This window comes from Meriones unguiculatus, chromosome 9 (genome assembly GCF_030254825.1).
Source record: "Meriones unguiculatus strain TT.TT164.6M chromosome 9, Bangor_MerUng_6.1, whole genome shotgun sequence".
NCBI classification, from domain to species: domain Eukaryota; kingdom Metazoa; phylum Chordata; class Mammalia; order Rodentia; family Muridae; genus Meriones; species Meriones unguiculatus.
In genome coordinates, this window is record NC_083357.1 from 19198411 (window position 1) to 19215583 (window position 17173).

Below are 17173 nucleotides of genomic sequence, written 5' to 3' on the forward strand. Positions count from 1 at the left end.
CTGGTGGTATCTCCATCCCTGATCTCAAGCTGTACTATCAAGCAATATTAATAAAAACTGCATGGTACTGACATAGAAGCAGACTGGTGGATCAATGAAATTGAATAGAAGACACAGAAATAAACCGACACACTTTTTTTTTTTGGTTGAACTTGACATTTTATTTTATTTTTATTTTTCTCAGTTACATTTTGTTAATTCTGTATCCCAGCTGTATCACTCATTCCCTCCCCAATCCCACCCTCCCTCCCTCATCTCCTCCCTGCCCCTTTCCAAGTCCACTGATAGGGGAGGACCTTCTCCTCTTTCATATGACTCCCTTTTGTCAGGTATTTTCTGGACTGGCTGCAAAGTCCTCCTCTGTGGCCTAACAGTACTGCTCCTCCTTTGGGAGGTGGGGAGGTCAAAAAGCCAGTCATTGAGTTCCTGTTAGAAATAGTCCTTGTTCCCCTTACTATGGGAAACCAATTGATAACTGAGCTATCATGGGTCACATCCGAGCAGAGGTTCTAGGTTTTATCCTCTCATGGTCTTTGGTTGAGTGTCCATCTCAGAAAGACCCTGTGCCCAGATATGTTTGGTCCTTGTGGACATCCTATCCTTTCCACATCAAACTCCCCTTCTTTCATATGATTCCCTGCACTCTGCCGAAGGTTTGGTTATGAGTCTTAGTATCTACTTTGGAGCACTGCTAGGTAGAGTCTTTCAGATGCTTTCTGCGGTAGACTCCTGTCATACGTTCAATGCATATCCCATTTGTCTTTGTAAATGAGGATAGATCATCATACCCCGTGTCTGCTTTCTTGATTATCTTCTTTAGGTGTATAGATTTCATTATGTTTATCATATCTTTTAGGTTTATATAAGCGAATATATTCCATGTTTGTCTTTCTCCTTCTGGGATACTTCACTCAGAATGATCTTTTCTAGATCCCACCATTTGCCTGGAAATTTCATGATTTCCTCCTTTTTGATTGCTGAGTAGTATTCCATTGTGTAAAAATACCACAATTTCTGTATCCATTTCTTCGTTGGTGGACATCTGGGTTGTTTCCAAGTTCTGGCTATTACAAATAAAGCTGCTACAAACATGGTTGAGCAAATGTCCTTATTGTGTACTTGAGCAAATTTTGGGTATATGCCTAGCAGTGGTATAGCTGGGTCTTGAGGAAGCACTATTCCTAATTGTCTGAGAAAGCGCCAGATTGAAACTAGTACAAAGTGGTTGTACTAGTTTACATTCCCACCAGCAATGGAGGAGGGTTCCCCTTTCTCCACAACATCTCCAACATGTGTTGTCATTTGAGTTTTTCTTTTTTGAATTTTATTTTTTTCTTATCAGTTACATTTTATTAACTCTGTATCCCAGCCGTGTCCCGATCCCTCATTCCCTCCCAGTCCCTCCCTCCCTCCCTCATCTCCACCGTGCCCCTTTCCAAGTCCACTGTTAGGGGGGACCTCCTCCCCATTCATCTGATCCTGTTTATCAGGCATCTTCAGGACTGGCTGCAAAGCCCTCCTCTGTGGCCTAACAGGACTGCTCCTCCCTTGGGGGGTGGAGAGGCCAAAGAGCCAGTCATTGAGTTCCTGTTAGAAATAGTCCTTGTTCCCCTCACTTTGGGAAACCAATTGGTTACTGAGCTACCACAGGCTACATCTGAGCGGAGGTTCTAGGTTATATCTATACATGGTCCTTGGTTGAATGTCAGTCTCAGAAAAGACCCTGTGCCCAGATATATTTGGTCCTTGTGGAGCTCCTATCCTTTCTGTATCAGACTAACTCCCCTTCTTTCTTATGATTCCCTGTACTCTGCCAAAGGTTTGGTCATGAGTCTTTGCTTTGAAAACACTGCTAGTTAGAGTCTTTCAGATGCACTCAGTAGACTCCTGTCATAGGTTCAATGTACATCCCATCTGTCTTTCTAAACGAGGATTGATCATCTTACCCCATGTCCACTCTCTTGATTATCTTTTTAGGTGTATAGATTTCATTATGTTTATCATATCTTATAGGTCTATATAATTGAGTATATGCTGTGTTTGTCTTTCTCCTTCTGGGATATTTCACTCAGAATGATCTTTTCTAGATCCCACCATTTGCCTGCAATTTTCATGATTTCCTCCTTTTTGATTGCTGAGTAGTATTCCATTGTGTAAAAATACCACAATTTCTGTACCCATTCCTCTGCTCTGTTGATCGACATCTGGGTTGTTTCCAGGTTCTGGCTATTACAAATAAAACTGCTACAAACATGATTGAGCAAGTATCCCTTTTGTGTACTTGAGCAAACTTTGGATATATACCTAGCAGTGGTATAGCTGGGTCTTGAGGAAGCACTATTCCTAATCGTCTTAGAAAGTGCCAGATAGCTTTCCAGAGTGGTTGTACCAGTTTACATTCCCACCAGCAGTGGAGGAGGGTTCCCCTTTCTCCACAACCTCTCCAGCATGTGTTGTCGCTTGAGTTTTTCATCTTGGCCATTCTGATGGGTGTAAGGTGATATCTCAGGGTCGTTTTGATTTGCATTTCCCTGATGGCTAATGACACTGAGCATTTCTTTAAGTGTTTCTTGTTGTCTTATTCCTCTGGTTAGGACTTCAAGTACTATGTTGAAGAGATATGGAGAGAGTGGGCAGCCTTGTCTTGTCCCTGATTTCAGTGGGATTGATTTAAGTTTCTCTCCATTGAGTTTGATGTTGGCTGTAGGCTTGCTGTATATTGCCTTTACTATGTTTAAGTATGTGCCTTGTATCCCTGATCTCTCCAATACTTTAAACTTGAATGGGTGTTGGACTTTGTCAAATGCTTTTTCGGTGTCCAAGGAGATGATCATGTGGTTTTTCTCCTTCAGTTTGTTTATGTGGTGGATTACATTGATGGATTTCTGTATGTTGAACCACCCTTGCATGCCTGGGATGAAGCCTACTTGGTCATGGTGGATGATATCTTTGATGTGTTCTTGTATTCGGTTTGCAAGTATTTTATTGAGTATTTTTGCATCAATATTCATAAGAGAGATCGGTCTGAAGTTCTCTTTTTTTGTTGGGTCTTTGCCACACACTTATTGACACCTGATCTTTGATAAAGATGCCAAAACCATACAATGGAAAAAAGATAGCATCGTCAACAAATGGTGCTGGTCAAACTGGATGTCTACATGTAGGAAAATGCAAATAGATCCATAGTTATCACTCTGCACAAAACTAAAGTCCAAGTGGATCAAAGTCCCCAACATAAAACCAGAAAACACTAAATCTGTTAGAAGAAAAAGTGGGGAAAAACCTTGAACTATTTGGCACAGGAGGAAACATCCTGAACAGAACAACAACAGCAGAGGCTCTAAGAGCAACAATCAATAAATGGGACTTCATGAAACTGAAAAGCTTCTGTAAAGCAAAGGACACTGTCATCAGAACAAAAGGACTGCCTACAGACTGGGAAAGGATCTTCACCAACCCCATATCTGACAGAGTGATAATGTGCAGAATTTATAATGAACCCAAGAATTTAAACAGCAACAAATCAAGTAATCCAATTAAAAAAGTTGAGGTATCCCAGAAACAGAAAGACACACATGGCATATGCTCACTTATAAGTGGATATTAGACAAAAAATATAGGATGAACATACTAAAATCTATATACCTAAAGAAGCTAAGGAAGAAAGAGGACCCTGGGTAAGATGATAAATCCTTATTCAGAAAGGCAAACAGGACACACATCTGAAGGGGGAGAAAAAAGGGAAGAGGACAGGAGCCTACCACAGAGGGCCTTTGAAAGACTTTACCCAGAGGGTATCAAAGCAGATGCTGAAACACATAGCCAATCATTTTGTAGAGTGAGGGAATCTTATGAGAGAAGGGAGAGGTAGAAAAACCTGGAGGGGACAGGAGCTCCATAAGGAGAACAATAGAACCAAAAATTTGGGGCTCAGGTGGCTTTTCTGAGACTGATATTCAAACCAAGAACCATTCATGGAGATAACTTAGAACCCTTGCACAGACATAGCCCATGGCAGCTCAGTATCCAAGTGGGTTCCCTTCTAATGGGAACAGAGACTGTTTCTGACATGAACTCAGTGGCTGGCTCTTTGATCACCTCTCCCTGATGGGGGAGCAACCTTACCACGCCACAGAGGAAGACAATGCAGCCAGTCCTGATGAGGCCTGGTAGGCTAGGGTCAGAGGGAAGAGGAGGAGGACCTCCCCTATCAGTGGACTAGGGGAGGGGCTTGGGAGGAGATGAAGGTGGGAGGGTTGTTTTGGGAGGGGAAGAGGGAGTGTGGTACAGCTGGGAAACAAATTGAATAAACTGTAATTAATAAAAAATAAGTAAATTTAATAATAATAACAATAAGGTGCTGTCCCTCTGTTTGTCTCTCTCCCTGTCTATCCCTCTGTATCTCTCTCTGTCTCTGTCTCTCTCTCTCTCTCTTTCTCTCTATCTTTCTCTCACTCTTTGTCTCTCTCTCTTTCCCTCTTTTGTCTTCTCCACCATCACTCTTTCTATGATCATAGAGACATTTTTCATAACAGTTTATGCATATGATCTACTCATGGACCACAGTATGACCTCAACTTTCTGGTCTCTACCAGACACTATTTAGAAATTTAGTTGAGTCAGTTGTTATCTCCTCAGGGCTGTACAACAACTCAGAAGCTTTGGCAGCCCCTGACTTTTGTCCACCTGCTGATGCTGCCCACCTGTCTGGTGGCCAGGGACTGTGTCCCTGGAGGCCTAATCTAGGCTACTGTGTGCCAAACTTCCCTCAACGTGCCAGCCCCAAACATAAGTCTGAAGCATTCCACAAGTGACTTGGACAACTGTAAACTACCTGACTGCTTGTGGACAGTATCAGTTTTCTCACGGCCTCTGAAAGCACATGGCTGAGGGCTCTAAAGCCAAGTTGCCTACTGTGCAGCTGTGAATAAGAGGGCTGATACCTGGCTCAGCTTGTGCAGGGAGGCAGAAGAACCCATCTGATTATTATCTCCCTCCCCATAAAGAGATGGGAGAATTGACCTCCACAGTGGGGGAGACTCAAGTCTTTCAGAACCAGCTGGGGCAGAGTATCACCTACTGCTTACTTGCTGACCACCCTTCTGTGTGCCAGGTTTTGGCTCACATGAAGTAGTGTTTAGGGCATGAGCTGTCACTTCACTTCTCTAATTGGGTATTGCTGAGGTAGCTAATCTCATCTAGCATGTCTTGCCAGTGTGATACAACATATGAAAGACAATGTTTTCCACACATCCTTCTTTGGCCTGAGGTCCACCAAGGAAACTTCTGAGGCCACAGTCCAGATTTCTGGAGAATTTGCAATCTAGGCTGTGCATGGTATCAGCTCTTCATTTCCAGGATTGTCAGTAAGTTTACAAAATGTGAAATGGGTCTCTGGTAAATCTCTAGGGCAAAGTCACCTTAGTAATCTGTTTCCTTGTGTCCTTTGCTTGCCCTTCTCATGCTCCAGTGATAGTTTTTAAAAGCTGGCTATGTCCCCCTTCCTAAGAGCATGTGCGTTATTAGTACAGGCTCCAGATCAAGGAATTTGGATTTAGTTTAGCTCTGGGAGAAGAATCATAGCAGAGACACACTACATAATTTCCACATGACTGATAGAGCATGGAATCTTATGAAAAAAGTGGGAAATAGGAAGATCTGGAGAGGAGAGGAACTCCACAAGGAGAGCAACAGAACCAGAAAATTTGAAAACAGGGGGCTTTCCAGAGACTCAAACTCCAACCAAGTACCATGCATGGAGATAAACTAGAAACCCTGTACAGATGTAGCCCATAGCAGTTCAGTGTCCAAGTGGGTTTAATAGTAATGGGAAGAGGGACTGCCTCTGACATAAACTGATTGGCCTGCTCTTTGATCACCTCCCCCTTAGGGGGGATCAACCATACAAGGCCACAGGAGATTACAATGCAGCCACTCCTGATGAGATTTGATAGACTGAGATCAGAAGGAAGGAGAGGAGGACCTCCCCTATCAGTGGACTTTGGGAGGGGCATGCATGAAGAAGGGGGAGGGCAAGTGGGATTAAGAGGGGTTTATGGGAGGATACAAATTGAATAAAGTGTAACTAATAAAAGTTAAAAAATAAAAAAATGTAATAGAAATTCATGTTGCTGATATTTTTATAGAATTCTAACAGAAAAAAAATGTCGGTAATGTTATCTAAGATCCAAGAGTGTTAGCCAATGTTCTCGTAAAAGATTAAAAAAAAACCCTAAGGGAATATCTAAAAAATAAAATATGCAGATAAATAAACAGTAAAAAAAAATTCATTTTATATCGTGATTGTAGCTCCCTCCCTCAACTCTCCTTGGTCCCACCTTTCCTTCTTCTTCCCCTATTCCCTTTCCCTAATCCACCGATATGGAGAGTTCTCCTCCCCTGACAATTGCCCCTAGCTTATCAAGTCTCAGCAGGACTGCCTGGATCCTCTTCATCTGTTGCCTGGCAAGGTCACATTGCCTGGGGGAAGTGATTGAGGAACAGGTAACTGAGTTCATGTCAGAGGCATCTTCTGTTACCTTTACCTTGGGACCCACTGAGCTGCCTATGGGCTATAAATGAGCAAGGGGCCTAGGTTTTCTTCATGTATCATGGTCCTTGGTTGGTGCATCAGTCTCTGCAGACTGACAGATGTATTTAATTTTGCCACTGAGCATACTATTACATAGCAGCATCTGTCCTCCCACCAGTCAGTCAACTTTCCCAAAAACTCTTGTGCAGTTTGGGCCATGAATCATCCTGTGAGTGTTTGCTCCTAGTGTCTGAGGTCTCACCTGGGATCCCAAATCCTCTTCATCCTTCCCTGTCAATAGTTGACCACACCTTTGTGAACATCAAGCCTGGAATGTCTTCTGCTGAATCTTTGAGAGAAGTTTTCATCATTACCTATCTTTGTTTTGACAGGACCCCCAACATCTCCCACAAACCCCAGAACATTGTAACAGCTGTATGAATCATCTCTGACATACTTATTGATGACAGGGGGACTGATGTTGCTTTCCCATCAACCTGACCTAATTTCCTGGAAAACTTTATTAATTATTTTATTGCTTAGAGATTTTAAGGAGGGTAAGAGCCACTGCTTAGCTGTGTTTGGAAAATGAGCCTTTATCTACCCCAGATGAAGGAGTGATAGGATTATATTGAAACAGAGAGCTCAGTGGATAGGAAAGAGGAGGTGCTGAAGGCCTTCCATTGTCTTTCAGAGAAGGCTAGTGGAAAGGGCAGTTTGGCTTTGAGTGGTTTGGGGAAGAGCTTTTTAGGATATTGATATGGGCTGCTCCAGGGGACCTTAACAGTCCTTTTTCTGGACATTCTGTTGTATCCTAGCAAGCTGTCTGCATTCTCTTTGATGTCATCAGTGTTGTAGCAACAGTAAATACCGTTGGTGGCATTTGGTCAGTGCCTATAGGTTTCTCCTGTAGAAATGTTGTCTAGGCTGAGTAGGCTATTGGGAAGAGCAAAGGGAGAGTGTGGAGAGGCCAGAGGGAGACAGAAGGAATCTGGCCTTCGATCTTCATGCTGAAGAACAAGAAATAAGTGGTTCTGTGGAAAGCACAGTGAGTTGAGGGCAGGGGTTAATGAGCTTCTCAGAAGAGATGGGGTTTGAGCTAGGCCTTCGAGGAGTAGGGCTCAACAGCTGATCGCCTCTGGGAAGGAAAGGGTCTTTCCTGATTCTCTGTTTCCTAAAGAACAAACCCAGGTCAGGGATTTGTGATGGTGGTTTTGGCAGGGGGTCAGGAAAATGAGAAGACTATAGCTCCATTCTTTGAGAACTTAATTTCATTCTGAGGTTGGGAGAAGGCCAGCAGAGATATTAATGAGGTGTCCCTCTCAGGGAAGCATGTTGATGCACTGCATTCTCAGCAGATTTCTGTAGGTTCCTTAGGTGTCTGATACCAATAACAATGAGGAATACTCCCCTGGGCAATTGCCTTGTACTCACACATTCAGATGCATTTGTCTTAGACACATATGATCAGGGCTTGGTGGTGCTAATAGTGAGGGACTCTGGGACTTGCCTTCATTTCCTTAGATATCAGCTGACATTCCCCTCAAAATCTGCATGTCTGGGCTTGCTATGTCTTGCATGGCTCTGGAGATTGCAGAACTTAATGAGGCACATGTCTAGCCAGGGTGGTTATGGGCAGAGCATGGATTATGGACTCCATGCTGTGACAATGCATCGTCTCTCCTGTGGCTGTGCCATTCACCTGTCCAAGTTCACTTGTGTTTATCTACCAACAGGCTCTTCCGGGAAGGAATCATCCCAATACTCCAAAATCAATGAGCTGGAGGAGCAGATGACAAAGTTGGAGAAAATGATCATTCAGCTACAGAGGATGACCTGTGAGAGGGATGAACTGCGTGCAATCCTGGCTCATTATACTGACAAGAATTTGAACAACAGGTAGTCATTATGCCCAGTTCTCTGTTGACTGTCTTGATTGCTGTGGGTCAACCCTATCTTTCCTAACATCACAAGAGGCTGCACCTCCATAGCGTCTTCATGGCCAAACTGATTTTCTTGAGTGCATTTGAAAGGCAGAACCTGAAGCCTCATTAGGAGTACCAGAAGCCTAGGGACATAGGCTATTCTGCTTGCTCCAAATGAAAAGCAGATCCTATGGCATGAATCTTAGTGTATCAATAGGACAATAGTGTGTGAGCTATTATCATGCATTTTATAGGCCTTAACAGGTGTTAGCTTGTGGGAGATGCTAGGTGCTGTGCATGTATGGTGAGTCTTTGTACTTGACCAGCAGGTGCATGGGGACTGGTTGCTCTTGGCAGGAGCTGGAGCCTGGGCCCACTTGGTGCATCTCAAGTTGTGCCTGAAAAGCATGGAGCTCATCAGGGCCCCTCTTGGTCTTGTTCATTGTACTCTGAGACAATACCACCTTCCTGAATTTGGCATGCTAATTGCTAGTTTGTGTGTGTGTGTGTGTGTGTGTGTGTGTGTGTGTGTGTGTGTGTTATTTGGCAAATTCCTGAAGGCACATGCATGAATGAGTACTGTCTTCTGTGAATACCACCTTCAGATCCTGGGAGTTGGTGGTGGGTGATGGGACCTGAGAATTTGCTGTCTTATAGTTTTCAAGGGATGCCAGTGCTAAAGCTATGGAGCTGCCCTTTGGGGAGTCAGCACATGTCCCTTGTCCTCACCGTGGTGGCACATTGGAATCTCCTTGGGAGTTAATAAATCCTCTTCCCTGGAACTATTGATGATGTACTCTGTGCATCTGTGTAGCAATAGGACCTCAGGTTTGAGAGTCCCTGCTATAAACATAGGAGAAATGTTATCACAAATTTCTGGAAGGCCCAGGTCTGTGGCATGGACTCCTGGGAACTTCTTAGAAAGCTGATATATTCCTTCAGTGCCATCAAGAGTGTTCATGCAGCCCAGATCCTTTACTTTGATACCCATGCCTCTGCTGTCCTGAGACCAGGATCTTAACTTTAATAAGCCTCTGAAGGTCCTAGCAGTTAGGAAACAGGATGTAGCATCTCCTGGGCTGAGGTAATCCTGGATGCAGCCTAAATTCATGTGATCCTTGAGGCTTTGTTCATGAGGTTATTCACTTCTGGGCCTCTCACCTTAAAACAGGTTCAATTTTGAATTTGCAATCCTGAATCTGGAACAACAGAAAATGATGTCAGCTCTGCAGAAATTGCCCCAGGAGTTAAGTGGGGCCTTGGACAAGTACAAGGTGCTGACTAAGGAGACTGAATCTTTCAGGTGAGTGACTGACTTGGCTGGGACCTCAGCACTTGAATGGTATTGCATCTGCTCTTCTTTGTTTTCAATCCAAAGTGAGGGCTCTGGTTCTAGCCTGTCTGTCTCTGAGCAAGCAACCTGCCTTTTGGTTCTTGGACCTGTACCACTTGGACTCACTTTTGTTCAGTGTGAAGAGACTATGAGCCCCTCCCAACACTGTCCTGCCATCCTCAACAGCCTCTAGAGAGAAAAAAAAATATTTGCATCATGAAAGGGTTGTCTTTTGGGACTCTTGCAGTGGATTTAAATAGCTGGTTTGGATGGGATCCATAAATACCCTGGAATTTTGAAAGAAATGCAGTTCTAGCTTAAAGATGGTTTGCTCTCTATGTGCTGATGTCTTCCAGATATCATGGACTGATAAACACAGATCGGGGACACTTCCTACTCTTGGAGGTGCATGAATTCCTTTTGGTGTCAGGGTTTTCAAAAGAACTTTGAGACTTTCTGAAATGTGTATAGTCTCTGTTTTGGGCATGCCTCTAGGTGATGCTGGAATAGCTAATGCAGGCCACAGTCTGGGACTCTCTGGATACCATGGACATTGTAAGGATGATGGTACTTGGATGTGGGGAGACAAATACTTGCTGTTACGGGCTCACCATATTTTGTCTTTGGTTCAGCCTTCATCACTGCCAGCTCATGACTGACTGGACTAAGCTGACGCTGCAAGTTACCACATTGAGAAAGAAGAACAGAGAGCTGCAGAGGAAGCATATTGTGCTGCAAAATTCCTGTCAGGAGAAAAACAGGATCTGTGTCGAGGCCCTTGAGAAGATGTGTGGCCTGTGTGCTAGGAAGCAGCAGGTAGGTTGAGGCAGCAGGGGCAGGAGGCCCACCTGAGCAACCAAAAACAGACACTCCCATGTAACCATCCACCCACCCATCCATCTGTTTGCCTACATCTCTTCCAGTTGTTTACTTCTGTGATTATTTACAAGTCTATCTGGGGAGTTAGCCTCTTTTGAGAAACTGGATGATTGAAAAACAAAGTGTCCTGCTCTGCTAGAAATTGTAGTCCACTGAGGGAGAAAGGTGGCTCACACTTCTCACACCTACTTGCAACCATGATAGGAGTGTTGTTATGTGGAAACCCACTTAGGTAGTAGCACAGAGCTTTGAGTCATGACTTCAGGGGTCTGTAGCTCAGCACAGATTCCTCCTCATAATTGTTCAGAATGCTGCATTTCAGAAAATCCCTGCATGTGACTTCATTAGCTTCATACTGCCTGACCTGAGATCTGTTTTCATATTATATGAACTGTAATATTTTGAAAAGAATTCTGGGTAATGACCTAGGTAACTGACTTCTTTAGATCTCCCAAGATCTTCTTTGCATGAACCAGGATAGGTTAGGTAAGGAAACCATGATGGATCAACATGGAGCTATTTGGAAGGTTAGCTTGGAGACCTCCTTCTTGGGAACTTGGTCTTCTGTGGTTCAATTTAGCTGAACCAGTGCAGTGTTTGTAATTTTCCCATGATATTGGTGTGTGTTGGGATGGAAAAGTTCCTGGAAGAGGAAATAATCACAATAGATGACACCAAAGCCTAGCTAAGTCTAAGAGCCTTGTATACAGCAGGTAGGTCTTAGTAACTCCTTATGCAGCAGAAAAAGTGTTGTAACAGCAATTCTCTTCATGGTGTGTGTGTGTGTGTGTGTGTGTGTGTGTGTGTGTGCATATTTGTGTCTCTCTGTGTGTTCATGAATGTGTGTGCATGTGTTGTGTTTCTGTGTGTGGTGAATTGGTGGTCATCTATGTGAATGTGTGATTGTGAGTAAGCATATGTGTGTGTTTTTATGTATGTGTGTTAATAGTTGTGTACTTCGCATGTGTGCTGACCCTTATTTGCACATTACTGTCCCTATTCATGTTGTGTGTGTGTGTGCATGTGCTCAGGTGTGGGTCAGTCCTTGTTGCTATGTTGCATGTATGTGTAGAGGTGAGTGCTTGTGTAGGTGTTTGTGTTGGGTGCTTCTATGTGCAAGTGTATGTGTGAGTGTCATGTGTCTGTGTTTATGTGTGAATTTGTGTGTGTGTGTTTCTGCATATACATATGTTGATTTGCTCTTGAAACATCTTAAATGATGAAAGAGACCAGCTTCAATGAGAAAATGTCAGGTTGACTGACTTTTCAGACATCAAACCTCACATGCCGCTGCCCATCTTTCTGCATTCCCAACTTTTGTTTAGAAAAAAGGACACAAAAGCTGCTCTAACTCATAGACTTTGTAGAGGCAAGAATACATATCTTCAAAGAAATCCTTTGGAGTTAACCAAAGGAAGGGGCTACAAGGAGGTGAGGAGAAGGCTGCTATACAAAACAAGGTGCTTGAGAGTCGGGAAAGGCTGGCTAAGGGTCTGTGTGCTTTTTCTGCTCTTGGTGAATAGTGACTGTCCACTGGACAGTGGGGTGCCTTTCTGTGTCTTCCCTGCATCCTGTTTTGTTGTCATCATTGCCAGCAACCATTTTCTTTCCTCCTTCACCTAATCTTGGCTCAGTAAACAAAGGCCTTGGAGCTTGGCCTGGATTTTACGCATTGAGAGATTTGGAGTTGCGTGTGGTTGCATCTCAGTTCAGCAGAAATCCCATAGCAATGCTGAAGTTTGTGTACAGGGCTGTGTCAGTGCAGCCCCCTTAACCTCATGAAAGTATAAAGCATTCATCTTGTGCTGTGTCTATAGCACTCAGTAACTGCTTTTATTCTACATCACTCAAATATAATCCAAAATGAGCCTTAAGAGGGATGGGAGAAGCGAGGACCCCCAGACATTGCTGGTGGTGTAAAATGAGGTAGTCCTGTGAGAGGCCGTAAATAATTTTTCAACATCCTGAAGGGCAGTCACAAGGTGACTTCGCAATTCCAGAACTAGAAGTAGGTATCCATAGATAAAACAGAAGGCATCAGGGTTGTAACAGTCTTCTTCATAGTAGAAATAGTTGAAAATTTCCAGGTGTCCATCAGCTTATAGGTGTACCATATGGTCCACCCTTCATGGAAATATCGTTCATCATGAAATAAAGACACTCAAGATCATTTGGCCTTGAGTTAATCAGCCTTCTGTTACTCAAAAAGATCCCTGATCCTATCAGAGGGAGAACCTTTTTTTTTCTTTTTTTTGTCTTAGTTGTGGAGATTTTCTCATTTCATAGGCTCAATGTTTTGGTTCAAAGCGATGCAGGCTATGAATAAGGGAGCTCCATTAGTAGGAAGCTGCTCACCTTGGAACAACTGGGAATGAGTGGGACAGAACAAGGAGCTGGTTCACCACCATCCCCAGGTCTTGGGCTGGGGAAAAAAACAATATTGCAAGCTTCGGGCACTTGCTATGTAGGCTTGGCTAAAAAGGCAAGACCCAGTGGGTCCACATGTCTACACAGAAGTTTTAGGAAAAGTACTTTATCCACTGAACTGTCTATATTCTATGTCCACTAATTTCTTATCCCTTCTAAAGAAAGGTAACATTGTTCTATATAGGATCCCTGGTGATCTCTTACATTACTGGTAAAATAATCATGTTACTGCAATGCAGTATAGTTGTATGTGAGCATACATGTATTTCTGTATGTTCAGGAGTTTGTGTGTGTGTGTGTGTGTCAATGTGCACAGGTGGTTTTGCACAACCATGTTCACAGCACCTCTGAACACAATCTTCTAAAAAACAGAAACTAAAAGCAATAGAGAAAAGAATCCAGGACCTACTGGAACAGAAAATGCTGGACAGCCAGGAAAGGGACTTGGCAGAAAAGATGCAGCATCACACTGATGTCATTGAGATGAGGTAGGAACCCAGGGATTGAGTGGAGGGTGGAACCAAGTGGGTACCCTTTGGCTTTGTGTCTTGTCCTTTTGGGTTTCTGGCCATCTGCATGGCTCTCAACCACAGCCATGGAAAGAACACCTCTGAGTATTAACTGGTCCAGTCACCAAGAACTTCTGTCCAGGAAACAACATGTGTTCCTTAGTGTTTCTGTGGATGGTGCACCCCCTCCTCTTTTCTAGCCTCTCTAGTATTATCTGAGAACCTTATCCCTTGGTTTCCCCACAAATCCTCTTAGTACTAAACCTAGCAAGGGGAGTATCCCTTGTAGAAGAAAGTATGACTCTTGACATGTTATTTTCCTTCAGGAATATCACCTTTAGAGGTCAGTTCCTACACTTGGGCACATTTTCATGTAGCATACTCCTACTGAATCCAGGCTCCCTGCAGTGACAGGGCATTCCTGTGAGATGATTTCTTTGATTATAAACAGGGCACTTGGTTGACAAGGTTACCCAGGCAGGTTTCTGGACTGTAGGAAAACTCAAGGCCTTCACTGCAGTGAGTAGGCCCTGAAGAGGGACTCTACATAGGTAACTAGGTTGCTCACATCTTTTCTCAAGTGTGACTCAGACATTAATTAATTAGTTAATTAATTAATCATCTGGACTGACTATTGGAGAAATGTGCTGTTATTTTTCTATTTCAATGCAGTGTGTAGGTTTCAGTTCATCTTCCCGCAGTTTTTAAAAATGTGAGAAAAAAATATCCAGGCACATGTACTCTCTGACCATTTTTCTTTGGGAAATGCAGGGAATGATCTCACCTGAAAGGTCATCCTGGACTGTCCAGCTGAATAGAGTTTGTGTAGAGTCAACAGCTGACATGGCTTACCTTCACTAGGCTTCTGTTCCTTCCTTCCTTCCGTAGGTCTGAAATACTCCAGTCTGACCTGGAAGGAGCCACAGCCCAGGAAGAGAGCTCCCCACAGACAGAGCTTCTGCAGCCGGACAACTGAGTTTTCCAGGCAATTGAGCGACTATCCCATCCCATCCTCAGCAACTCTGGTAATCCTGGGGTGGTTTTTCTTCCTTGACTTTGGTTTCCTATGTGTAAACTGGCCTTGATTTTGTCTTTCCTCAGGCCTAGCATGGGTGCCTCTGGGTTTGATTGATTGTCTTTCCTTCTTCTCTGACAGCTCCTTTGAGAGAACTGAGGAGACAGTAAAAAAGAAAGAAAGAAAGAAAGCCACAGAGAAGTTGAACACAACATTTTTTACTCTATAATCAAGGGCTCCTCACAAAAAACAAACAAACAAACAAACAAACAAAAAACCCCCAAAAAGACACCCCTTTTGAAAATGTGAACTCACCTTTGAATCCAATATCAATTGACTTATGTGCATGCTGCTAAATCTTTAGAAAGAGAATGTTGTTTAGCTTAATTTATTGTTTGACCCAGAATCTCCAAAACGATTCTGTACGACAACAGATCATCTGGAGGTATCTCCATTCCTGATCTCAAGCTGTACTACAGGGCAACAGTAATAAAAACTGCATGGTATTGGCATAGAAACAGAAAGGAGGATCAATGGAACCGCATAGAAGACCCAGAAATAAATCCACACACCTATGAATACTCCATATTCGACAAAGAAGCCAATTCCATTTAATGGAAAAAAGACAGCATCTTCAACAAATGGTGCTGGACCAACTGGATGTCTACATGCAGAAAAATGAAAACAGATCCATATCTATCACCCTGCACAAAACTAAAGTCAAAGTGGATCAAGGACCTCAACATAAAACCAGATACCCTAAATCAATTGGAAAAAAAAAGTGGGGAACAGCCTAGAACTCATTGGCACAGGAGACAACTTCCTGAACAGAACACCAACAGCACAGGCTCTAAGAGCAACAATCAATAAATGGGACCTCATGAAACTGAAAAGTTTCTGTAAAGCAAAGGATACCGTCATCAAAACAAAACGACCTCCTACAGATTGGGAAAGAATCTTCACTAACCCTTTATCTGACAGAGGACTAATATCCAGTATATACAAAGAACTAAAGAAGCTGAAAAGCAGCAATCCAAGTAATCCAATTAAAAAATCGGGAACAGAGCTAAACAGAGAATTCTCGACAGAGGAATATCGAATGGCAGAAAAACACTTAAAGAAATGCTCATCCTCATTAGCCATCAGGGAAATGCAAATCAAAACGACCCTGAGATATCACCTTACACACATCAGAATGGCCAAGATGAAAAACTCAAGTGATAACACATGCTGGAGCGGTTGTGGAGAAAGGGGAACCCTCCTCCACTGCTGGTGGGAATGTAAACTGGTACAACCACTCTGGAAAGCTATCTGGCGCTTTCTAAGACAAATAGGAATAGTGCTTCCTCCAGACCCAGCTATACCACTGCTAGGTATATACCCAAAGTTTGTTCAAGTACACAAAAAGGACACTTGCTCAACCATGTTTATAGCAGCTCTATTTGTAATAGCCAGAACCTGGAAACAACCCAGATGTCCATCAACGGTGGAATGGGTACAGAAATTATGGTATTTTTATACAATGGAATACTACTCAGCAATCAAAAAGGAGGAAATCATGAAATTTGCAGGCAAATGGTGGGATCTAGAAAAGATCATTCTGAGTGAAATATCCCAGAAGGAGAAAGACAAACATGGGATATACTCACTTATATAGACCTATAAGATATGATAAACATAATGAAATCTATACACCTAAAAAAGATAATCAATTGAGCTGACATGGGGTAAGATGATCAATCCTCATTTAGAAAGACAGATGGGATGTGCATTGAACGTATGACAGGAGTCTACTGAGCGCATCTGAAAGACTCTAAGTTGCAGTGTTTTCAAAGCAAAGACTCATGACCAAACCTTTGGCAGAGTACAGGGAATCATAAGAAAGAAGGGGAGTTAGTCTGATGGGGAAAGGATAGGAGCTCCACCAGGACCAAATATATCTGGGCACAGGGTCTTTTCTGAGACTGACATTCAACCAAGGACCATGTATGGATATAACCTAGAACCTCCACTCAGATGTAGCCTGTGGTAGCTCAGTAACCAATTGGTTTCCCAGAGTGAGGGGAACAGGGACTATTTCTAACAGGAACTCAATGACTGGCTCTTTGGTCTCCCCATCCCCGAAGGGAGGAGCAGTCCTGTTAGGCCACAGAGGAGGGCTTTGCAGCCAGTCCTGAAGATACCTGATAAAACAGGATCAGATGAATGGGGAGGAGGTCCCCCCTATCAGTGGACTTGGAAAGGGGCACGGTGGAGATGAGGGAGGGAGGGAGGGACTGGGAGGGAATGAGGGATCGGGACACGGCTGGGATACAGAGTTAATAAAATGTAACTGATAAAAAAAAATTATTGTTTGAATTTTGGGTTTAGATTTTTTTGCTTTTGGTTTATTGTGTTCTTTGGTTTGAGGCTTTGTTATTCATTTGTTATTTCATCTGATGATGTTATTGACTTGCTAGTTTGCTAAGGCTATATTCTGTCTATAATGCCTGTCCCATTTAATCATCCCCTATTGAGTAAAATGATTGTATTTTTACAAATAAAAATTAATCT

At 43.1% G+C, this 17173-nt stretch overlaps 1 protein-coding gene across 2 annotated transcripts in view; it reads left to right on the forward strand.

The window, feature by feature from the left end:
• Positions 1–16870, forward strand: part of LOC132656419 (uncharacterized) — a 45028-nt gene extending 28158 nt beyond the window's left edge. For both annotated transcript variants that reach the window (XM_060390922.1, XM_060390923.1), the window contains exons 2-7: positions 8269–8431; positions 9629–9760; positions 10423–10606; positions 13469–13584; positions 14494–14630; positions 14762–16870. In XM_060390922.1, the coding sequence (XP_060246905.1) occupies positions 8325–8431; positions 9629–9760; positions 10423–10606; positions 13469–13584; positions 14494–14581 (627 nt within the window). In that variant the 5' untranslated portion in view covers positions 8269–8324 and the 3' untranslated portion in view covers positions 14582–14630; positions 14762–16870. The remainder of the gene's footprint in view (positions 1–8268; positions 8432–9628; positions 9761–10422; positions 10607–13468; positions 13585–14493; positions 14631–14761) is intronic.
• Positions 16871–17173: the final 303 nt, after the last annotated feature.